This window comes from Podarcis erhardii, assembly GCF_964252035.2.
Source record: "Podarcis erhardii genome assembly, chromosome: 7".
Taxonomy (NCBI): Eukaryota; Metazoa; Chordata; class Lepidosauria; order Squamata; family Lacertidae; genus Podarcis; species Podarcis erhardii.
Window position 1 is genome coordinate 17,039,112 of NC_138511.1, and position 24,717 is coordinate 17,063,828.

General features: G+C 45.7%; 1 protein-coding gene across 4 annotated transcripts in view; it reads right to left on the bottom strand.

The window, feature by feature from the left end:
- Positions 1–24,717, bottom strand: part of MTOR (mechanistic target of rapamycin kinase) — a 99,964-nt gene that overhangs the window by 60,751 nt on the left and 14,496 nt on the right. For 2 of the 4 annotated variants that reach the window (XM_081870649.1, XM_081870648.1), the window contains exons 11-27: positions 24,404–24,648; positions 24,050–24,265; positions 23,022–23,227; positions 20,408–20,530; positions 20,116–20,205; positions 19,876–19,968; positions 18,985–19,119; positions 18,113–18,242; positions 14,618–14,868; positions 12,434–12,475; positions 10,420–10,506; positions 8,813–8,980; positions 7,613–7,725; positions 6,406–6,568; positions 5,613–5,705; positions 5,301–5,447; positions 3,199–3,341 (exon numbers count right to left, since the gene is read on the bottom strand). In XM_081870649.1, the coding sequence (XP_081726775.1) occupies positions 3,199–3,341; positions 5,301–5,447; positions 5,613–5,705; positions 6,406–6,568; positions 7,613–7,725; positions 8,813–8,980; positions 10,420–10,506; positions 12,434–12,475; positions 14,618–14,868; positions 18,113–18,242; positions 18,985–19,119; positions 19,876–19,968; positions 20,116–20,205; positions 20,408–20,530; positions 23,022–23,227; positions 24,050–24,265; positions 24,404–24,648 (2,445 nt within the window). The remainder of the gene's footprint in view (positions 1–3,198; positions 3,342–5,300; positions 5,448–5,612; positions 5,706–6,405; positions 6,569–7,612; positions 7,726–8,812; positions 8,981–10,419; positions 10,507–12,433; positions 12,476–14,617; positions 14,869–18,112; positions 18,243–18,984; positions 19,120–19,875; positions 19,969–20,115; positions 20,206–20,407; positions 20,531–23,021; positions 23,228–24,049; positions 24,266–24,403; positions 24,649–24,717) is intronic. The other 2 variants (XM_081870651.1, XM_081870650.1) reach the window with 1 other exon arrangement.

Sequence of the window (24,717 nt, forward strand, 5' to 3'; positions counted from 1 at the left end):
TAGAAAGGCCACCCAAAACAATGGAATGTTACTCAGGGTTTTTTGTTTTTAAAAAAACATAAAGCAGGATTTCTGGACTGAGTCACAGCACCTGCTGCTTCAGCAGTCTATCCGAAATTGATGTTGGTCTCAGAGATCCAATGAAAGAGCCTATGTATTTCTTGGAGCAGGGTTAGCTTGAAAAGGCTAGAAAGGGATCTTGCTGAATTACTAGAGAAATTAGGATCCAAACCCACAAGAGACAACAGGATTACAGCCTTAACAGATGCAGAATCAGCTGTGGATACAACTGTGGCATGGGTCTGAGGTTATCTGGGGACAAAATTAGGAGTATAATGAGACTTCTAAAGCAGAGATGCGGAATCTGTGGCTCTCCAGGATACAACTGCACTCACATTCCCATAATCTCTAACCACCTGCAATGCTGACTCGGGCTGATTGACTCCAACTCCCTTTTGGAAAGGCTGCAGGGGTTCCACCCCTGGTCTAAAAATGCAGCCCCGAATTTGCTGTGAGGGAAGCCTCTTGCTGCTGAAGCGCATAGCTAACCTATGTAACTCACTCACACAGGAGGCAGTGATGGCCACCAACTAAGATGGGTTTAAAAGAGGATTAGACAAATTCATAGATGCCAAGGCTATTTGATGGCTACTAGCTATGATAGCTGGGACGCAGGTGGCGCTGTGGGTTAAACCACAGAGCCTAGGACTTGCCAATCAGAAGGTCAGCGGTTCGAATCCCCATGACGGAGTGAGCTCCCGTTGCTCGGTCCCTGCTCCTGCCAACCTAGCAGTTCAAAAGCACATCAAAGTGCAAGTAGATAAATAGGTACCACTCCGGTGGGAAGGTAAACGGCATTTCCGTGCGCTGCTCTGGTTTGCCAGAAGCGGCTTAGTCATGCTGGCCACATGACCCGGAAGCTGTACGCCGGCTCCCTCGGCCAGTAAAGCGAGATGAGCGTCGCAACCCCAGAGTCGGTCACGACTGGACCTAATGGTCAGGGGTCCCTTTACCTTTACCTTTTTAGCTATGATAGCTCTGCTATGCTCCCACAACTGGTAGCAATAAGGCTTCTAATACCAGTTTCTGGAAACCACGAGGGGGGCAAGTGGGTAGAATGCTCTTGTTCTCATGTCCCACTTATACGTTTCCCACAGGCCTCTGGTTTGCCACGGTCAGAAAAGAAGGGCCACTGGCTTTATCTAGTATGCTCTTATTTTCTACAGCTCCGGGTACATGCAGGATCAAATGATTGAATTTTATCATTTGCATACATAAGAAACAGGACATCTAAAACAGATATAAACAATTTTATGCTTTGCCTCTGGTCTGATCACCAGCAACTCCACTTTAAAGGTGATCAGGCTGAGAACGGGTTTTGCCTGAGACCTAAAGAGAATGACAATCCAATTCAGTATAAGGCAGCTTCGTGTCTGTTCTGAGCTCTTATTTGTACCCGCCGTAGCCGCCATAAAATATACGGCACCTAACCCGTTTGCCATCTAAGTAGATGTTCTCCCACAACAGCATGGAGATGAAACTAACAATGGCCAGTCACAAGGGCTGTGTATGCTACCTGCAGGATCAGAAGCAGCAGAATCTCTAAATACCAGCTGCCCTCACTGTGGGCTGGCTTTCCATTAAGTGATCTGGTTGGCCACTGTGAAAAACAGGCTGTTGGACTAGATGAGCCTTTGGCCTGATCCAGCAGCTAGGCCCTTCTAATGTTCTTACAGTGAAGGGAGTGTTTCTGGGGTGAAGAGCCAACAACCTCACAGCCATTCTTAAGGCAATCTGCCCAGAAATATATGAAACTGGTCACACAATGGGACCTTATGCCAAGAAACAGATGCCTGTGGCAAAGACGGCTGGCAGGGAAGGAGGCCTCCGTTCTGAAGGTCAGAGGTGAGAGGCGCCAACATGACTAATTGTTTCCATTTCTCTTTTAGGTAACAGGCTGGCTCTGTGCTTATGGCTCTTGAGATTCCTGTCCCCAATGTGCAGGATCTCTGCTCGATCCCTCCTGCCTGCCCCCTCCACACCACTGTTTTTCAGCTCTTCTGGTTCTCCAGAAACCCAGAAACTACAAAGACGTTAGTAGTAGTGTTCGGAGACAGGACACCCATGCATAGCAGATGCTGAGAACTAAAGCAAAAGAGGGCTATTGCCTTCACACCCTGCTTGGTCACAGTGAGAAACAGGCTGCTGAAGTAGATAGACCCTCGGCCCAAATCAGCGAGACTCTCCTTACATTCTTCTCGAACCCATCCCCTGAGAGGGAGTCCAATCCTGCTGCTACTTCTCATTCCCTGTCTTGGGATCGAACAACATGACCAGACCAACTAGTGCCCTCCAGGGTGAAAGTGGGCCGACCTGTCTGCATTAGAATGCTGAATGGGACACACAGAGAATAGCTTCCTTCTCAAACACGGGCAAATTCCTTCACTTCTCTTAAGATGGCTAAAGGCAGCTTCATCTGGATTTGAACACTCAATCCAATAAATCTTGGAACTCCTTAATTCTGTGAACCACAAGGCAGCTTAGAGGTTAAAGTGAGACTTTGCGGGAGGACTATCTCCCCCTCCTCCATCCAATCCTGCCTGCCACACACATGCAGTTACAGCATTAATTGTGGCAACAGTTCTCGAGTTCCTTCTGCTAGAAATATGTATAGAAACCTCCAACTCTCTCAAAGCAATTCAATTAGTGAGAGAAGTCCACCAGTTGTTACACACACACACACACACACACACACACACTACACTTTACAGTGTGATCCAGAGCATTGGGAAAGATTAGGGCAACTTTGATAGCAGCAGTGTCACAGAAGCATGGAAGTGCCTTTATTGGAGACATCATGCCCTCAAACTAATTTCACTGCATTTTACAGCACCTTTTCCGTTTACTATTATATGCTGGAAATAGCAGAAGACGTATTAAAAAAAGAAAGCAGCCGGCGGGGGGCAGGGCTTCCTGTCTATGATCTCTTTAAAAAACCCAAAACACCTTAAGGAGCTGCCAGTCCAGGGGGACGGTGGGGAAGTTGGCTATGAAATCAGATTCCCAAATGGTTTTATTTGCCCCCGGACAGCAGTTAAAAGCTCTTTCCACGAATGCCTTTGCCCTTCTATTTCCACCTCTTTTATGGCACTTGGCTTCAGTGGACACACAGTTAGGAGAGGCAGGAAATGCCAGTACCTGGCCATAGGGTTGTAGGCCTGGGCCAAGGCCCAGCATGAGCGCAGGGATGGCGATGAGGAATCCTTCAGCAGCTCCAAGCTCAGTCGTCGCAGCCACTCCAGCCAGTCATCTTTGGAAACTCTCCGTGCTGCTCCCCAGGCCTGATGGAATGCACACAAAGGACACTTTCATTGCACCGTGTTAAAAAATAAACACAAAAAGCCCCAGATCAAATCAGCTACGGAGTGGGCCACAACTCCATTGTTTTCTCCCCCTCCAGCTATTAAAATTCCAAAACAATTTAGCTAAGTGCAAAGTGTAAACAGCTAAATGCATGTCTTGGCTCAGAAGTATAATGAACTTATCATGTTTTTAATTAAGGTTAAATAGACAGCTTAGACAGCACTTGCTTTCCATCCAACAGGCCTCAGGTTCAATGCATGGCCTACCTCCAGTCTGGGAAAGACCCTCCTTTGCCCGAGATCCTGGGAAGCCACTGTCTACCAGGATAGAAAGTACTAGGCTAGATGGGCAGATAGTCTCACCTAGCAGAAGGCATCACCCAATACATTTCTCTTACATTAAGCAAGAAAAAGGGAGAGAGAAATATATCCCAAGCAACAGTTTTGGAAGCAATTTGATTTTTTTTTTTTTGCATATATATGTTATGCTTAATTGGCTGTCATTGCTAGGATGCCAACTACAGGTTTTTGTTCCATGTGATACTTTATACAGAACGAGTGTGAGTAGATGACCCAATCACATCCAATGCACATTTGGCAAAATTGCCTAATCCACCAACAGAGATGTGGTGCCCACTTCCCTCAAATCATGCAGAGATACAGCAGGTGGCTTCTATGGCTGCCACTTTTGGCTCATAACCTGTTTTTCTTCTTGTTACAAACACATGCACACAGATATGGGCGATGGTTACATAATTTTAAAAACTAATTATGTAAACAATGAATGAATGTATGCCTTGCATGCCACACATGAGAAAAACTTATTCAGGGTTTATTTTGTAAGGTACAACAATCACAGGGTTGCCCCACTAATTTCATAAAAAGGCATCCATTCCACAGGTGATGTTTCTATACTTTTAATAGCTCGAGAGAGCACCGCAAACACAGGCACTTCCTTTTAGATCTGGCCAAGGGCTACACTTTGATCATACCCATTCAATGTAATTGCATTAATGCCTAACTGGGAACAGCTGGAGGGGGAAATGTTGTGCATGAAATAAAACTCCTGCAAAGCTAGGAGCCTGGGAGTGGGGTTGCACAGTGGTCTGCTGTAAAGGAAGGGGCAAAAGGACCTCTGGACTTAAACATGGTTCTCAGGGTTTAAATGGTTCATGGAGCCACTTTCCAGAAAGCAGGAGGCTGAGAGTTTGAAAGCATTTTAAATACATGTGGGCCCATCTCCCACCTTGTGCAACAATAACAGTGCAGGAAGAATTTTGACCACTGAATGCGTGAAAAGAATTTACAAGATAACATAAAATAATGCAAGCTCTGACCCAGAGGAAATGCAAAAGCTTGACCCTTTTGTGTTTGCTCTGCAATGGTCCATTCACAAGTCGCCACTTCGTGCCGCTGTAATCGATCAGGAAATATGTGTGTGTGTGTGAACCAGCTGCTAACTGTGTAATCTCCAGTGGAAGGCTGGCCTCTAAGAAAATGCTAAAGGTTTCCTCCTTGGTCCTTCTCAATATATGCACTTAATAAATTTCCCTTACACTCAGTTGTAGGAGGAATACTCGTACTTTGCTTACACACATCCCAAGCAACATGCTCTGACCTGGAAAAAGGGAAGGTTCTGAAATGGACCTCACCATGCCTAGGGAAGCCTCACTTAAAAAACAAAACAAACAAAAAAACACAACTTTTTTTAAGTTTGGAGATTCAATGTGGACAAATTTGAGGGTGTCTGAAACAATTCCTTTAAGCTTGGTGGAAAATGGAAAACTGGACCTGAAGGCATTTCTGAATCATCATCATCATCATCATCATCATCATCATCATCATCATCATCTCCTTTAATAATAAGACTTCTTTCTGAAAAGCACTCATTAGTCTCAACTAATGAGTCTCTGCAGGATGCAGTGCCCCCCCGACTACCTTTTGCAAGTTGATGGTGCTGACATGCAGCTTCTTCATAGGGCCTGTTTCCACAGGACCACTGGCTAAAGCCTCTCCTTGGTTGCTCCTTTGCATGCGGTGCTGGTAGATCAAGGGATCTTCTTCTTCATCAGCAAGGGTGTAGCCCTAATTTGAGAGCAGATCTGTCATTAAACCGTGCTGCGCTTGACACTGCTGATTTCAATTAGCTTATTGCTCCACCAAGAGCCACCACTGAATGGCTTGACACCTTAATATGAATCCATCAGCCTCCCCTCAGCCTTCCATGTGACTACTTTAAAGAAGTCTGACCTTCACAATCCTGCAGATGAGGACATCGTACCGCTGGTGGTTTATCCTGTGGCGCACCAACACCTTGTTGACCATCGGGATGAAAATTTGGTACTGCAAACAAAAGGAAATGGTCACCAAGAGACTGTGGGCTGGTTCACTCAGAATGCGGAACAGTGATTTAAGCACTACATGGGAGAGCTGAGTCGAAGCAAAGTGGCAGGCTCATGCACATCCCTTTGTCCACAGCCAGGAGTTGATGTTTTAAAACAAGCTATTGGTTTGTTAAAACAAGTCAGCTTCATAATCCAATTGCTGAAGCTGGCTTGGCTTGAAACTGACTAGTTTGCTATAAACCACTTATCCCTGGTTCATATGTGGTAACAAGCCAGGATACTTTGAAACTGGAAAATAAATGCTGGCAAACTCCATCTCCTTCCTGCAATAAATTAATGCCCCATTTGAAGTATGTGGGTGCACACAGCTGTGTACACTAAGAGGGACAACATTCCAGCCAAGCAAATGACTATTTGGGAAGCCACATACCACTTTAGGGGGAAAGTATTTACCATATTTTTCCGTCTATAAGACTCCCCCATGTATAAGATCCCCCTATTTTTGGGGACTCCATTTTAAGAAAATGGGGGGATCTATCAGTGTACAAGATGCCCCCAAATTTTGGACATTATTTTTTAGGGGGAAAACTTAGTCTTATACATGGAAAAATGCGGTAAATTAGAAGACAAAAGATTTCAAGTCAAATACCACCCACTGCTCCAAAAAGCTCTATTTCTGGAAAAATGACCTTTCTTACCTTCTTCCCTAGCTGGAAGACCAATGATGACAGTGTGTCCATGGCAGTCGTCCGAAGCTCTGGGCTCTGGTCTAGGGTCCGCACTATGGGATGGATGATCCGTGAGGCGTAATCAGTGAAATCTAGAGACTCTGTCAAGCGATCCACAGTTTCTAAGGCAGCTCTGAAGAGAGGGGTGTTTTTTTTGGGGGGGGGGGAGTAGCAGAAGAAAAGAAGCATTGTGATTATTATCTAAACTGAACTGAACACTTGTGGTAAAGATACACATTGTAAATTCTTTGAATAGGTGTGTAATTTAAATTAATAAAGATTTTTTTTTTAAAAAAAAGATACACACGGTCTATGTAAAAAAACAACCTATAAACTCAAGTTGGTAAAGCTTTGGGGAAATATACGAGCAGTACCAACTGCATCCTTTTTTCCCTCTGAGGAAGAGGGATGGACTATGGAATTGGCTTAATATTCACATCAGGTAAAGAGGTATTAAAAAGTGAGGAGGAAGATATGATCTTCTCTTTGAACAAAAGGATATTCCTCTGCCTTTCTTTGTCCAATAGTAATCATATCAGTGAGCAGAGAGAAAGGGTGGTGTTGATTTCTCACTACCCCCTGACTATCAGCTTCTTTTTCTTTGGAGTGACAACAACTTTGAGTCAATGAGGTTACAGTTTTTCTGTTTCATGAGAGGGAAGAGAAAATGGATAGTGGGAAGACAAGGCAGAAATGAAAGTCACAAACTGATTTTATGCATGTGCTGTTGTTACAAAGCTTTTTCAAATTCTTAAAATAACAAAAAACATTATTGTATTGTTTATTGTATCGCCATAGTGGGCTCCCTAGAGGAAAGTGCAGGGTGAAAATCTAAAGAATAAATAAAAAATATGTGCAATTGTTTCTAACTGTGTTTATATATGTAACTGTCTTATATAGGCTATTATATTACAAATTGCTTATGAATGCCTCACTGAAAGGAATTCATAACTGAAACAACAACTGGTTGTAGCCAATGTTCACCCCACTCAACGTAGAGCCATTCAAGTTAATGAAGATGACTAACTTAGGTCCATTCATTTGAATGAGTCTACTCTAAGAACATTTTATTTGGATAAAACCCAATAAAAATAGTAATAATAAATGTGGCATCACCAAGGAACATGCTTAGGGACTACCCTGCAGAGAGAAGTATACAGGAGAGACCAGCACTTACTTGCGAGCTGACAGTGGGGCATCTGGGGCGTCAAAAAGCTTTACAATGGGAGGTAGTAATAAATGCAGGTAATCGTCCAGATTGGCTCCAAATAGCTGGATGGCGTTCAACAGCTGGAAAGGAGAGAAAGCTCAATAGGAATGACATTCAAACAGTCACTGTAAGATTAACCACAAGGATGCTTTAAAGCAGAAAACTAGGGATGGGGACCCTGGGACCTTCCAGATGTTGTTGGACTACAACTCCCATTAGCTTTGACCAGCACTTCCAACGTCTAGGAAAGAAGGGAGCTATCATCCAATAATATGTGGGAGGGCCACAGGTTCTCGGCCACCTGTCCAAAAACATCAAGTGAATGTTAGAGAATGATCAGTTCCCTGCTCAAGCCACACACCTCCCCGTGCTTTTCCCACTTGGTAGAGAAGACTGGGATAATTTCACACCACTGAACAAAATACTTCCCTTGTAGAGAATGTATTGCAGCTGATGATCATGTTTGCCTGAATACTAAGGCAAGTCATGCCATTCATTTATAGAACATGGCTTCCCCCAAAGAATCCTGGGTAGTTTACCCCTACAGAGCTACAATTCCCAGCACCCTTAATAAACTACAGTTCCCAGATCCTTTGGGGGAAGCGAGAGAGGGAGAGAGAGGGAGAGAGATTTAATTCTATTAATGTTTAATTGGTTTTTAATCCCCCCCAATGTTTTTATCTGTAAGCCATCAGGGAAAAAGGCAGAGAATGAATGAATGAATGAAGTGCTTTAAATATATGGTGTGTATGCACCCTAATGGAGGGACGCGGGTGGCGCTGCGGGTTAAACTACAGAGCCTAGGTCTTGCTGATCAGAAGGTCGGCGGTTTGAATCCCTGCGACGGGGTGAGCTCCCGTTGCTCGGTCCCTGCTCCTGCCAACCTAGCAGTTTGAAAGCACGTCAAAGTGCAAGTAGATAAATAGGTACCGCTCTGGCGGGAAGGTAAACGGCATTTCCATGCGCTGCTCTGGTTCGCCAGAAGCGGCTTAGTCATGCTGGCCACATGACCCGGAAGCTGTACGCCGGAAAAATGCTAAATGCCAGCTGAACCACCCATCAAGCTTACCACACTCAATCCACCACTTAAAAACTGTCCTGAAATATATTAGTGGTGACACCCAGGTGCCATCCAGGACCTCTGCCCCAATGCAGCATTGTGCTCACCTTGGTGGAGACGCTGCGGCTGCTGCTGCTGTCGTGCATGAAGACTCGCAGCATGTGAGGGATGAGTTGGGGAAGGTAGAGCTTGAACTCCCCACCTAAGGCCACCACGATTTGCTCAATGAGGAGGATAATGGTGCTCTGTATCGAGTTGTTCACAACCCAGAAGTCCTGGAGGGAGAAAGGACAGTTAGGGGTGAGGACACTTTGAAAAATACGAAGCTAAAGAACACTTGGCATGTAGGATGAATTAGGGAGGCTTCAGGTGACTCTCAAGTCCTCCAAAACTTAAGATCCCACATAAACTACATCTATTGCCCGGTCCAGCAGGCTGTTCTCACTGTGGCGAACCAGATGCCTATGGGATACACATAAGCAGGACATGTGCGCGATAGTATTCTCACACGCATGATCCCCAGCAGCTGGTATGCAAAGGCAGAACATCATGGCTAGTGGGTATTGATAGCCTTACCCTACATGAATTTGTCTAATCTCCTTTTGAAGTGGTTCAAGCTGGCGGCCATCACTATGCCTTGCAGTGGTGCATTTCAGTTTTAACTATGTGCTGTAGGCCTCTGCACCATGCTGAAATACAATCCTCCTGCCTCTCACCTGGCTTCATAAATGGGTCTGTCTGTTCTGCAGCCCACCAGGCAGGCTGCCAGAAGAACCTGAAAGGATTATTACCCCCAACCCAAAGTGAGGGAAATGATTTTCTTGTAAGCAAAGCAAACTTAGCACACATGACCTGGAACAAAATAAACACCAGGGCATGGACCACAACCACCACCAACTCAATTTCCCTTTCCAGTGCAGAGCAAATAAAACCAAGCCAGGCTTGACTTCAATAAAGAGTTAAATCTTTACCAACTGATGCCTCTTAATAGGATCAAAGGGAATCTGGGCCCAGTAAACCACAAAACTCTGCCTTAATACATCTGTGCCATATAAAATGCTTCTAATAAATTTTCAAGGTATATATCAGAACTCTTTAATGCCCAGCTGTACTTTTGAGAAGCCTCTTGCCAAAATTAAGGTGCCGAGGCTGGTGGCTCTCAAGCTTCTACAGTGCCTCAGCTGAAGACATTTCTGATGTTCTTAGCTGCTGCTGCCAGTCAGGACAGATAACTAGATGGGTCAATAGCATGAAGTTGCTCCTTGTGCCCTTACAGAGTCCATGTTTTCTGCAAGGAGTCTTTTAGAAGAAGCACTGAGCTAAAAGGCAGCTATAGGTAAAGGTAAAGGTACCCCTGCCCGTACGGGCCAGTCTTGCCAGACTCTAGGGTTGTGCGCCCATCTCACTCTATAGGCCGGGGGCCAGCGCTGTCCGCAGACACTTCCGGGTCACGTGGCCAGCGTGACAAGCTGCATCTGGTGAGCCAGCGCAGCACATGGAACGCCGTTTACCTTCCCGCTGGTAAGCGGTCCCTATTTATCTACTTGCACCCGGGGCTGCTTTCGAACTGCTAGGTTGGCAGGCGCTGGGACCGAACGACGGGAGCGCACCCCGCCGCGGGGATTCGAACCGCCGACCATGCGATCGGCAAGTCCTAGGCGCTGAGGCTTTTACCCACAGCGCCACCCGCGTCCAAAAAGGCAGCTATACTTACTCTCATAAGGGTGACAATTTCATCCATGTAAGGTCGGATGTGGCTTCTCACAAAGGACACCAACATCCCCAGCTGCTGGAACAGGAACTGAAAGGAGCAGGGAAAGGGGTTATAGAAACGTAGGTCAGGCTTGGGACAGAGTAGTTCTCAGGAACTCTGGCTCACAAGCTCTTTACAAGAACAGCCACCCACCACGCTGCTATGGCATGCTGCAAACACAGGGCTCAATTTTGCTTTGGAACCATTTCTATGAAGTTCACAGGCCCTCCTGTGCACAATTCAAAATCTTGGGTGCACACACACAAGAGGCATTCAAACAAGCCACAAAGCATCAAGACATGCAAGTGCTGACACCATGACTGGAGCGCCACAGAACTTCGCCAACTCATCCCGCCCCAACTTGTCCCACCAGCCAAACTCACCCAGGGTTTTCATGATATCCAAGCCATGCCCCCCTCTTGCACCCCCACTTCCCTCTCTCTCAAACGCTTTCGCTCTCATGTGCCTAGATGCATTTGTAAGCACACGACACACAGCAAGAGAATCCACATCCTTTTCAGAAGAAAAGATGGCCGAGCTCTATGCTGAAAGTTCACCTTTTACTATCTTGTCAATATCTGTTTGGTGGTTCAGCTGAACAATGCAACAGAAGAGGGGAGGAACTAGCTCTGTAAATTTATTAGGAGGCTGTTGCAGAAAAGTGTGGGAAATTAGCTGGAAAACTATTTTGTGAAAAAACAGGTTCATTCACTGTTTCTATGACAGTATTAAATATAGGTATATTCACACAAAAATATGAGTAAAATGGCTACTATTGTGACAGGTTAGGTTACATGTTGGGCGGGGAGACTACTTGCATTTTGTAAGGACTTAACAGGAATGCGTTTCCTTTCCTAGGGCCCTTGTTAGCTTAGTTCACGCCAGGGTAAAGTGTCCCCAAATGAAGCCTGCTTCTTTTTGCTTAGTTCACATGCTGGGTGTTGCTTTGTGACATAGTGCCTTTGAGGAGGGGAGAACCATGTGCTGAAATAGGCTCAAAGCCTGTTGCCTGGTTGGCATGCCATCGGCTGAACAGCTTTGATGCCATGGAATGTTAATAAACATTCCAAATTTGGGGTCGGGGGATAAGAGGTACAAGCAACAGAATCTTAGCAGCAAAGCTTTCATGAGAGAAGCAAAAGGTAAGTTTGGATGGGGTTCTGTGGGTTTGCCAGAAAGGGGAGCAGTGACAAGGGGTGCAGCCAGGCGGGGTGGGGGATGAGGCCTGAAAAGGTACAGGCCAATAAGTCTATAGGGACTCCTAGGGAATGGAAAAACTGTGTGGTGTGTGCAGGAAGGGAGAAGTGAGCAGGCAAAGGAGCAGGGAGGACAAAGAGGTGAATTTCACATATTGCCTACAACTAAAACATCTATATTTGGGTCTGCAGGTTTCTTTTGTACAGTACTTCCATTTATTTTAATTTATTTTTATTAAAGATTTTCTCGGTTTACAAAAGTACATGCCTTGCCTCTTTTTTCAGGTTGTACAGTCTTTCTTACAAATCAGTTACATTTGTTGTGAGACATTAGTGTTGAGTACAGTATAAGGTTGGGGAAGAAGAGCGGGGAGAGGAGGGGTTAGGTGGTGAGGCTTATATTCTTTTGTATAGTGTATGTGTGGGGTTTTGGGTCAGCGTCAACTGGGTAGGTTCTCTTTCTATTCGTTTATTGCATTATTACCTTTCCTTGGCATTGATACGTATTGGGGGGCAGGGTGTGGTTGGTTGTGTGTGGTTGGTTGCAGTGGGGTTTGTTTGCATTTGTGACGGGAGAGGGGAGGGCTTGTTGGGTAAGGTAAGCTAGATTGATTCATATGCTGTCGGTAGATTCTTGTTGTCGTCTTCTGTACTTCCATTTATCAAAGATGTGTAACACCGAGCTTGACATAAAGCTGCCTTTGCTTGGGAATACGAGATGCTTTATACACATCACATGAAGTGCCCTGTTTAGGTGTTTAAATGCCGTATGTACCCACCTCAGCTCTTCTCCCCAGCACACTTTCACCATCTTCTTTTACCTGAAAATTTGTAAAAAGAGTAGGCAAAAGTATGTAGCTTTCAAGGAAGTCAGATCAAGTCTGGTCCAGGCACCCAGAGCACCAGAATTTGGCCTTGAAATCCACAAGTTGTTTTGTTCTGGGAGAGAACCAGCCGGTGGCGGCTGCAGTCCTACAAAGGTAACTTTAACAGCAGTGCATGCCAGGGAAAGCTCATCCCACATACAACACACAGCTCTTAACCAAACATACGTTCCCAGCTTGTCCACTCTCCACACATGGAGCTCAATCCAGGGAACAACCCTAATTCCTCCAAATTGCGCTCCATTCGGGAAGCAAAATCAAGCAAAAAGCAGCTGAGTCCTTTGTGGGTCCCAGTGCAATTTCAATAGTTGTTTTCGGTTTGGCAGACAAATTGAAAACTCATGTCTCCCAGCCCATTGGGTATGCCAATGACAAAGCAAACACCCCTTTTTTTGTTTCAGATCCTTACCATCCATTATTATAATTATTTTAAAATGAATGATAGAGCTTTGCAGTTTGCTTGAAGCAGAACATAAATTTAGGCTGCGGTTTAGTTCTTTGGTGGCAAGCGGCAGCATATCCACAATCAACCACAAGAGTTTCTCAAATCTGATATAAACACTATAGGTCCAATCTTAGTCCTCTTCAGAGCAAGTCCATTGAAATTAATAGGAACATGAGAAGAGCTTGCTGGATCAAGCCAATGACCTATGTAGTCCAGAATGCCTGTGGGAAACCCTTAAGCAGGATCTGAGCACAAGAGCAACTCTCCCGGCAACGGGTATCCGGAAGCATTATTGCTTCCACTGTGGAGGCAGAGCACAGCCATCATGGCTGGTAGCCACTGATAGCCTCCTCCTCTAGGAATTTATCCAATCCTCTGCTTCATGAGACCACGGCCCTGAAAGGATCTGATTTCTTTCCGCAGGGCCTGTAAGTTGTTCCGCCTGGCCTTTGGCTTGGAGCCAATTTGATTCCCTCCCCCTCTTTCTTTTTCCTTTTTCCTTTCTCCTCCTGTGATGAGGCTGCATTTTAATATTTTAATGTTTCAATATTTTAATGTTGTATTTTAATCTTGTTTTTAAGTTGTATTCATTCAACTTGTTTTTATTATTGCTTGTTAGCCGCCCTGAGCCCGGCCTTGGCTGGGGAGGGCGGGGTATAAATTAAAATTTATTATCAGCATCATCATCATCATCATCATCATCATCATCATCATCACCACCACCACAGTTTAACTATGCACTGCATAACGAAAGACTTTTTATTTGTCCCGAATCTTCCAACATTCAGCTTCAGTGGATGACCTTGAGCTCTAGTGCTATGAGAGAGGGAGAAAGACTTTTCTATATCTACTTTCTACGTGGCATGCATCAGTTTATAAACTTCTATCATGCCACCTATTCCTCACCTTGTCTCTGAACTTAAAAAGTCCGAAACACTGCAACTTTTCTGCACAGAGGAGTTGCTCAACCCCCTTATTTTGCTGGCCCTTTTCTGAACCTTTACAAACTCTACAACATCCTTTTTGAGGTGAGGCAACCCTATACACCGTGTTCCAAATGGAGTAATGGGGATGACTAGCTTAGGTCCATTAATTCCAATGGATCTACCCTTATAAACTTGATTGGATACAACTCTATAGTTTTGGAATTAGAATTGAAACTTGCTCAGAGCAACCCGGCACCTGCCAGAACCGTGATGGGAACCAAGGTGGGGGAATCTGGCCAGCTGCGGCATCACACATGTGCTTCCCCTGCTGACGGTAGTGAGGGCAGCAGCCACAACCACAACAAAAAGCAGCAGATGCCTGGTATAGAGGTCTGAAGGTTACAACAGGCAGAAGGGCAAGGGAGACCAGCGAAAGCTAGCTCAAAGCATAAGAGGCTTCACAAAAGCGGAAGCCACTAAATAGCAGGTCTTCTAAGGCAGCAGCGAAGAATGGTTAGTAACAGACGATATTCCAGAAAAGATTGAAACGGAGACGGGAAGCGGTCACTCACTTTTGCAGCATGCCTGCAGGCACGAACAACTCAGCAACGCCCCATATTTCAGGAATCGGCCTTCTTGGTTTTGTTTCCTCAAAGCCGATTCTGGTTTCAGGGGAGGGTGGAGGAGGACAGACAAGAGCGCACTCACCTCGCGGATGGCACCATCACAAACCCGAATGACGTTGAGAAAGGTCGGCATGACCTGAGGCAGGAACTGCACACACTTGAGCCCGAGAGACTTGAAAATGAAGGTGATGGCTTGGACCACCATTGTGTGGTGGTGGGACAAGGACTGGTCCCGGAAGATCCTCATGAGGGCCACCATGGAGACGGCAGGGTAGAACTCATCCAGGGGGAGGTTGCCCATGTTGACCAGCATCTCGCTGGTGCTATAATCGGCTGAAAAGGGAGGAAGGATTAACCGCAGATATTGGGGGGGGGGTGTTATGTGATCACTATAGAATATTGAGTCACTAACTCTAGCCACTGTGAAGATTCTTTGGAGCTCCTAGACTGGGGCCTTGAAACTCTGAGCTTTTATTTAAAGAACAAGGAGGAGGAGGAGGAGGAGGAGGAGGAGGAGGAGGAGGAGGAGGAGGAGGAGGAGGAAGAAGAAGAAGTGGCTAGCCCTTTCAGAAAGAAAACTTTCTGTGATTTCTGTGAATCAGAAGCTGCTCCTGCCTGTCAAGTGTTTTTGGCCAACAAGTGAAGTTAGAGCTGTGATTGATAAATGAGCTGTTTGGACATCGGTCATCAGAAATCCCTAGGGTCCTAAACTGCTACTGGTTCCACTTTAGTGCACTTTTCCTGCTTCTATCTTATCCTTGGAATCTCAATAGTTTGCCCTTCCAGCTAGGATGCTACTTTCCTGTGGGGGGTTCACCTGAGATCAGGTAGTCCCTGAAAGCTATTTTCTGCAACTACTACTACACAGTAAGCATGGGTGGATGTTAAAGAATTCCCCCCTCCCCATGAAGGCAAATGTGAAAACTTTGCAAGGGGGCTTAAGCATGCCTCCTGTTGTGCAGGTGCCAAGGACCAGATACTTGTTAAAAATGCATTGTATAGTTAATTTATAGTACAATTGTATATGCGTCTACTCAGAAGTAAGTCTGTGTTTAACAGGGCTTCCTCCCACAGACACAGGATGGCAGCCTGAGGTTTTGGTTTAGCATTGGGAGGAAACCAGGTTCATGTACCTTTAACAGAAGATATTCAACAGATTAAGTCTTTTTTAGTATGGAAATACAATTATGGGAAAATGTGCGCCATGACTGTACTCTCTAACTTTGTGCTATGCCACTTCCTACACTTTGTGTCTGGTGCCCCCAGCACTCTCTCCAAATTTGAAATGTGCCCATTGCCCCAAAAAGGTTGGCGACGGTTGCTATAAATTACATGTCTCCAGCCTTAGTTTGCCTAATTTATTCTGCAGTTGTAAACCATTTTGTTGAATCTATACTTCTGCCACAGAGCATAGGGAGAGGCAAAGGGCTGAATGAAGCACAGTCGCCCCCTGGCCCAATGGAAAGCTTATTCAGCCGCTAATCTCTTGCTTCTGAGAACTGCCAGGCACTGCCCAAACCCTTTTAAACCAATCATAATGTTTGTTTCTCAATCCGGGGCATTTCAGGAAGCTGAATTTGATGCCTTTCCGGCACTTGCAGACTTGCAGTCATAACCCACCAGGGCATCTAGCATGCAAACATTGTGTTTAAACTCAACTGACTGTGGATAGAGCTTGTTTCAGCTCTATCATTACAATGGAGCAAGTATTTGAAGTATTACATGGTGCAGGGGAGTTGAAGAGAACCTCCATGAAACACTAACCCCTCTTTGCCAGGAACTTTCCAGATCCCATCTCTGGCCAAACAAGCGTCTCCGTCAAACAATTTCCTTAATAAATGTTGATCATAAGTCACAGTATTAAGTGGCTTTTCAGTTCTCAGGAAAGCTTACAAGCTAATCAGTTATAGTCACAGCTGGAGAGAGGGAGATTTATAATATCCTCTACTTATTGTTGGCTTTCTTCTCTCCATTTGGCTCTCCATGCCAGAATCCTGGTTTTCCATCAAACCCTAAAAGAGCTCCAGCTCCAAATGGTGGGTGCTTCATTATAGCTGCTTGTAAGTTTAATTATGTGGGTTCAGGACTTGGCTAACAGGCATATCATGCCCAATTTTGTAAATCCAGATTGCTACATTTGGGTGCAGGGAGGGGACTCTTTGAACCAAAGGAGAGCAGACTGAGGCAAACATCTGGCAGGCAGCTGCATGGTTCCACCCCACCAAGTAGTTTAGCACCTTTAAACTTTCTAATTCAGGAAACAGCTACACAAACAGGCAGAAAGAGACAGGAAATGAGAAAAACTGAGCTGACGTGTGAGGTTTTCATGGGCAGCCTCTCCTCAAAAGGGGAGCCACAATTTTTGTGGATGTGGAGACAGTTTCACCATTTAAAAGCAGGCTGCTATTGAAGGCTAAATTGCCCATCAACTTCCTTTCTTTTAAGAAGGATGGGTAGATCATTATGTCTAAATAAATAAACTGAGTGGTTATTTGCAGGAAAGGTTTCAAACAGAAAAGTCTATGATTGCCACTTCTAGCCCATAGCTTGACTGAAATCTAAAGGGAATGGAAGCAGCTCGGTGGGAGAGCACAGTTTTTTTCATGTTCAATCTCCAGGAAGGGTTGGGAAAGATGTCCTGTCTAAAACTCTGTGGAGCTACTGCTGGTCAGCATCAACAATACCGAGACTTAGATAAACCAGACTCTGTATAAGGCAGCTTCTTATGTTTCAGCTCCTGCCAGCTTCAACCCAGCACAGCCAGGGGTTAGAGATGATGGGAGCAGTAGTTCAACAACATCTAGAGGACTACAGGTTCCCCATCCCTGCCATTTAATATGCAGGCTAGGGGGCCTGTGGATTACATTTCCCAGAACGCTGCTATCACAGAGAAGGAAGGTGCATGTGCTCCATTGAGAAAGGCTGATCTACAAACAACAATGTACATTTCTTTCTGCACATGTAAATAGATTGAATCAACCTGATCAATCAATCAAATTCCATACAACTACTCTATTAAGTGGCAGGGTTTTTTTGTATTTATTTATATTTTAAAGAAGGTAACATCCCTACATATCACCCATGTCTTCTGAGGAGAATCAAGGAAAATCACTGCTTATCAACACGGCTGAGCTATTAATGTAATGTTGGGGGAGGGGTTTGGCAGAGGAGTGGTGGTAGAAACCATCTAGCCCATCCTCACAGCAGCCCTCTGAACAAGGTCTCCACCTATTTCCATTTTATCGATTCAAGCATGAGGCACAAGTATTCCAACTCGTGTATACATTTGCGGGTGGAACTTCAGGTTTAAAAAATCCATGCACCCCACACCTCATCTACCAGCCAGAGGTCACCAATGGGATCCAGATGTTGCTTGGACTCCAACTCCCAGCAGCCAGAATGTCCAATGGTTCAGGGGATGGTGCTGGGAGGTGGAGTCCACAAACATCTGGAGGGAAGCCACATTCTATATCTTGGTCATAAGAATTTTGGGGGACAGGAGACCCAGCACCAAGGCTAAGAGCTCTTCCTTGAAGCAGACTGAACCCCTGGACCTCCCCTTTCTGAGTCTACTTACAAGAATCTTGGCTTGATTTAGACTCTGACAGGCTGACAGCAGAGGCATCCCGCGACTGGTCTATCATGCCAATGTTCACTTTGTGCTTGTATGGATCCAGAGCCCCCAGGAGGCCAAGGACACGGATAGCCTAACAGGAACAAAAGATGTGGGGTGGGGTGGGGGAAAGCATCATCACGCTTCAAAGGAAAGCATCATCAAAAGAAGCATCACCAACCCAAAAGGCAGACAATAACTGTGAAAGCACAACCTCAAACCAGCAATTCCAAGGACAGAATTTTGGCTTTCAGTGTATAGCTGGACAATCCTAAGAGTCTCAGATCTGGCTTAAATATAGATAGAGAGACAACAGTGACTGATTCAAAGCAGAGAATTTACCAGATGGGATGATTCTACCAGCCATCCATCAGCTAGGAGGCACTTTGGGTCACTGTGCAGCTCCCTGATTATTTTATCAAGCCTTCTCCACCTATTTATTTAACTTGCATGTTATAAATATGTTATAAAGCCTGCAAATATGGTATAAAACCTCAAAGCGGTTTACAAAAAGCCCTTCACATGTTCTCCCGCACTACTGTCACCCTATCATAAGCTTTAGGGATCTTTAAAAAGTACATCACACTTTTTTTTAGAAAAAGTATTGATTTAAGTAACAACCCCCCCCCCCAACCTGTGGAGCACAATTTTCACAGTAAGAAATCAAAACTTCTCATATCTCACCATGGTCACCTGTAATCATTCAACACACAATTGTGTGTGTTGGTCAAATTGGTCAAAGTACAAGAGAACATACTTCCATTCACCCCCTTTGGCATGAATTCCAGAGAATTTTTACCAAGCCTGCCCTTGTTTCTCAGCCCATAGCAGCCTACCTCTCTCCGGGTACCCTGGTTCTGCTCCGTCTTCAGGAAGTTCAGCAACACCTCCAAGAGAGTTGGATATTTCCTATAGGGTTCCACCACATAGCCAGTGCTGGCCACCAGCTGACCCAGGGTCCAGAGAGCCACCTGGAACAAATCCACCGTAAAAAAGAATGCTTTTTGTTTTTGAGACATAGTTAGGATTGTGGCTAATAGCCATTGATATCATTCTACAGGTCACCAGATTGGAGAAGGTGGCCTTAGACATTAAAAAGAAAAAGACTGAGAGAGATAGGGGCAAGGAATGGCAATTTGGCTTAAACGTCAAAGCTAGGCACTAAGTCCTTTGCTGATTTTTTAACATTGTGCCTCCCAGTCTTCCTGGCTTGGGGAATTACCAGCGTGGCAGTGAGTTCCTGTTTTGTGTAAGTTTGGTTCATTCAAATTATACATGGCTTCCCACTAAAAAATGTCCCAAATCAAAACTAAAGAAAATGAAATACTAAAATCAAAGAAATATTTTTACAAACAGTATAGTATCACATCATTGCTGCTGCCCCAAAAACCTAGGAAAACAAATGTCAAGGTGGGCACCAGGCAAGTCTCCCTGAAGAGAGCATTCCATACATGTGTGGCTATCACTGAGAAGGTTGTAATTTCTGAACAAATAAAGGGAGGAGGTGGCTTCCTGAATGAGCACTTTGCAGGGTTTCTTGTCCCATTATTGTTCTTCTAAATTTGGTATTAATGTCTGTTATGCTATTTGTATTTTAAGAACTGCAAGTAGCTTAGAGGCATCTTTTTGTGAAAAGTGATTCTTATTATGAAGTTTGCTTTGTACAATATTCTAAGATCAAGAGGAAAATCAAAAAGGCTTTCATGAAAGCAGGCCACGCTGCTCACCTGTCTCTTAGCAAGTAGGGAGGAGTCTTGGAGCATGTCCATGATAATGATGAAAAGCTCATCCACCCATTTCCTCATCTCTAGCCCGCTAACCTGATGAGGGAGGAAAAAGAGGATTTGGCAGGTGAGCAGAAGGAACAGAAAGTTTACAGGCATGAAGTGACCATGGCAGCTCTCACACTGCCATGAAAAGTGTGGCTCTGTCAAGAAAAATAAAATTCCAAACTTCTAGAGGTTTACCTGTGCCAGTTCACCAATGGTAGCCAGGACGTTATTGATTACTCCAGGGTTCGGATCAGGGTCAGGGTCTTTCAGTTTCACAATCAGTGCCTGTTGAATGACATGCAGAAGGAGGAATTTTGATCAGGGAGGAAAATAAGTCTGCGTTTGTGGCCCATTTCAGCCAAGCATTCATGCCCCGCCCAGAAAAGTACAGCGGATGTAAATCATTCAATTCATGGCGTAATGTATAAATGAATTCCGGGGGGGGGGGGGGGACACAACCATCCTACATGTGCTATGAAAGGCCTACCTTGAGAATGGGTTCCATATAGGGGCGGATAAGTCTCGGGGCATTGGAGACCAGGTGCCCCAACATCCTTGCACTCTGCTCTTTGATCCTGCCAACGCCACTGTGCTCCAGCTCTGTCAGGATCTGAAGGGGGGAAAAGATGCCATGGAGGTGAGAGCTAGTATTTCCCCAGTTAGAAGGAGATTGGGAAGTAAATAACAGGCCTACAACTCCCATTCTCAAGCAGCAAAAGATTATCTTTCTCCATCTGGCCCTTATCTCTATGTAATGGAACAGTGGACTTTAGCCTCCAATGGAAGAAGCAAAGATAATGAAGAAAAGACCTGCTTGTAACATCAGGCCAGGTCAGGGGTGGTTTCAGTTTTGGTCAGGACATCAGGCTGCTGGTTGGCTAGGAAGCTTCACCCAAGAACACACAATGAAGTCTTGACTCTCCACACCAAAGTTCTTCAACTTGAGTCCCCAGATGTTGCTGGACTGCAACTCCAACCATCTGCAGCCAGCTTAGCCAATTGCCAGGGATTATGGGAGCCGTAGTCCAACATCATCTAGGGACTGAAGAATGAAGAAGGCCAACTCAAGCATTCATATTCTCTCCATCAATTGCACAAACCCACATTTTTCCTCCTTAGTTGGGGCATATGCAGGGAAAAGTCCAAGAAGAAAACTAAAAATGCAAAGGGGAACCTTTTAGGTCCTCCTAATCTGCCCTCAGGAAGCCCCCCTTGTATGAGTGCACAAACACATCCCCATCTCCAAGGGAAAGGTTATAGTTTAGTTGCAGAGCACTTGCTTTGCATGCAGAAGGCCCCAGGTTCAAACCACAGCATCTCCAGGTAAGGCTAGGAATGCCCCCTGTCGGAAACCCTGGAAAGCTGCTGCTGGTTATTGTGCTAGATGGGCCAATGATCTCTGTGAGAAGGCACCACAATGTTGTACCCTGGGCCCCATGCCATGTGGGGAAAGAAAGATCCAGCCAAACAGAGTGTACACTCTGCTTGCCCACACTTTCCTTTAGACAGGGGTCAGCAAACTTTTTCAGCAGGGGGCCGGTCCACTGTCTCTCAGACCTTGTGGGGGGCCAGACTATATGGGGGGGGGGGATGAACAAATTCCTATGCCCCACAAATAACCCAGAAATGCATGTTAAATAAAAGCACACATTCTACTCATGTAAAAACACCAGGCAGGCCCCACAAATAACCCAGAGATGCATTTTAAATAAAAGCACACATTCTACTCATGTAAAAACACGCTGATTCCCAGGACCGTCAGTGGGCTGGATTTAGAAGGGGATTGGGCTGGATCCGGCCCCCGGGCCTTAGTTTGCCTACCCATGCTTTAGACCTTTTCACTGCCACCAGGTGAATGAGTGGTTTGACCCCGGCTGCCTTTCACAAAACAGCCCTTGTGTCTGCTCAAGGACAACTCAAACAGCATGGAACTTGGCTACAGATGTAGGGATGTATAAACAGAGACAAGTGTTAATGAAATCAAGTTAAATATTAACTAAAAAGGGAAGGAGGGAAGTTCTTACAAAAAATAGTTTACATAGAAAAACCTATAGAAAACAGCATATCTCAGCAATGGAGCAAAAGAAAAACTAAATAAATGGTTAGCCACAAAACCAGCTCTCCCCTGCAGTCACATTCCCTAAGACCACAGACTTACCAGGCAGTTCTTCACATAAGACTTTTCTATGATCCTTCTCACTGGTATATATCCTTTGTGAAAGACCCTCCTTGATCTGAATACTAAAGAAGAACTGTGGGTATAGTCTGGGGCTAGGTGACTCACAAGCCTAGCAATCAACAAGGTTCAAGGAAGCTTTTAGGTTTTAAATCTCAACTAAAGACAGGCTACGTGAGATCCCTCACATCTTCAACGGTTTTCCCACCTTCCAATCTGAGCACCCAGACAGGTCAGGCTTAACAAGTTAACTCCATATTCCCCAAGCAATGATACTAGACATGACTATTCAATTCATTTCCTTCCCCATGTGACACAGTACAAGGCAGATTCTTCTGTCGCTATGACAAGGTCCCTTAAACAAAACCTAGAGAAGTGCACCTGGAACGTGGTCAAAACAAGGGTGTAGTGAAAGAGTTGCATTCAACTCAGGCCACATTCACTCCATATGCTTAACTTGCCATGACCTCCACCCAAAGAATTCTGGGGGCTGTAGTTGATTAAGGGTGCAGAGAGTTGTTAGACCTTCCTATTCCTCTCACAAAGCTACAGTTCCCAGAAGGGTTTAATAGTCAATCCCTTTTCTCAGGGAACTCTGAGAATTGTAGGTCCGCAAGGGGAATAGATGAGTCTCCTAACAACTTTCAGCACCCTTAACAAACTACAGCTCCCAGAATTCTCTAGGGGATTTCATGACTGGTTAGTGGTGCCACAGTGCTTTAAGTGTATGGTGCAAATGTGGCCTCAGAGTAGACCCACTGAAATTAATAAACTTAAGTGAGTCATGTCCATTAACTTCAATGAGTCAACTCTAGCATTGGATAAAACCCAATCACCTCTGAACTGGAGCAGGGCTCTCACTGCTTCCAGGGCCAGACAGTTTCACCTTCTTGGTGCCTCTCCGAAATCTTCCAACTCCCATTACCTGAATCAGCATCTTGCGTAGGAAGGGCATGACGAAAGCCGGGTTCATGCTGCTCAGCCGGCCCACGGTGCAGATGCCGAGTTCGCGGATTTCAAACACCTGGTCATTCAGGGCTACAAAAAGAGCCTGCAAGTTCTCCGCCTGGGCCAGGTGTGCGTCGAATCGCTCATCCAGGGAGGCCAGCACACAGTATCGGATGTCAGGGTCTGAAAGAGCACATTTGAGCAGAAGGTGCTTGAGTGAAGCCTAGTTTAACAGTGCTGAATGATATAGTCAAATCACAGGGAGGGCATTGCTTCTGTGCCTGTTCTCTTGCTAGAGGAAGACATAGAAATGCCAGAAGCCGCCTCATACTGGGTCCGTCCAGTCCAGTAATGTTGGTTCTGATTGGCAGTGGCTCTCTAGGGGAAGGGTGGCTAATTCCCAAAGACCCCACTGATTTTGGCAGCAATAACAGGGGGGTACAAAGTAGACACCCCAATAAGCCCAGCATCCCAATGACCCTTTCTGATCCATCAACTGATGAGTGGGGAGAGGTCAAGAAACCCCTTCCACGGCTGAACTGAAGAGGTGTGCCTGGGCATGTATATTTAAGATTATGAGAACATATGTGGTGACCACACCCACTTCTGACCACTAGCATGCATCCTCCAGCCCCTCAGAAAGTGGGCCAAATGCGAATGTAGCCTTTCGGCCAAAAAAGGTTAGGCAGCCCTGTTCTGCGGTCTTAGGGAAAGAGAAATGTTGCCCATCATTTACTACTCGATTGTTTTCGCCAGAGATGTCAGGAACTGGATCTGGAACCTTCCAAAGAAGGTGCTCTCTTACTAAAGTAGTGTTGTTCTCCAGGAGTTGGCATATCACAGCACCCTGAAAAACTGATTATTGGGAGTTAAACTGCTGGCCTACCCAATGATCAGAATAGCAAGATTAAAGCAGAAGGGCGTGGGCACTGTTCATATCCTTTGCTGGGAACCTGATAAAAGCACCATAGAAGTGACAAGCCTACCCCTGGCCTCTGCACTCACCTGGGTCTGTGATACCGACCACCAACAGTTTGCTGAGGACATCCGCCACCACCTGCACAGCAGTCTGGCTGACGACATGGGTGTGCCCACTAATCAAGTGAATGGACGGCGTGAGCAGGCGCGAACATGTGCGAGCCGCCTCCATCCGGACCTCCTTGTGCTCGCTGTTGAGGAAGTGGTCCGCACAGTGCCGGACAAACTGAGTCAGTGAATGCCCTAAAAGGGAAGGGGGGTGGAACAGATGGATAAAATATTTTGCTGCCACTCTCACGCATGAGACGCAAGGCAGGGGATGACCCTGCTGCTCCTCTTATTTAGGATTTCAACTTGTTTCCTCCCGCTGCTGTCACTCACCTTCAAATTCAAAGCTGCCCAGGGTGCGGAGCGCAAGTGTGGTGCTGCCCACATCATTGGTCTCAGGGATATTGGTGAGGCTGGGAGAAGCCAGCTGGTGGGCCAAGCCTTTTGGCATGCCTGGATGGCGCAGGGGCCTGTGCATCAGAACCATGGAGAGCATCTTCAGCAGCCCGTCCTGGATCTCCTTCTTCAGCTGGGGGATCTGGCGACTCAAGTCGTACAGCACGGCTGTCAGGGCAGGGCTGAGGGCAAGACAGAGGTCCACACAGGTCCTTTAGCTTGGCAAGCCATTAAGCAGGGGTTCAAATCCT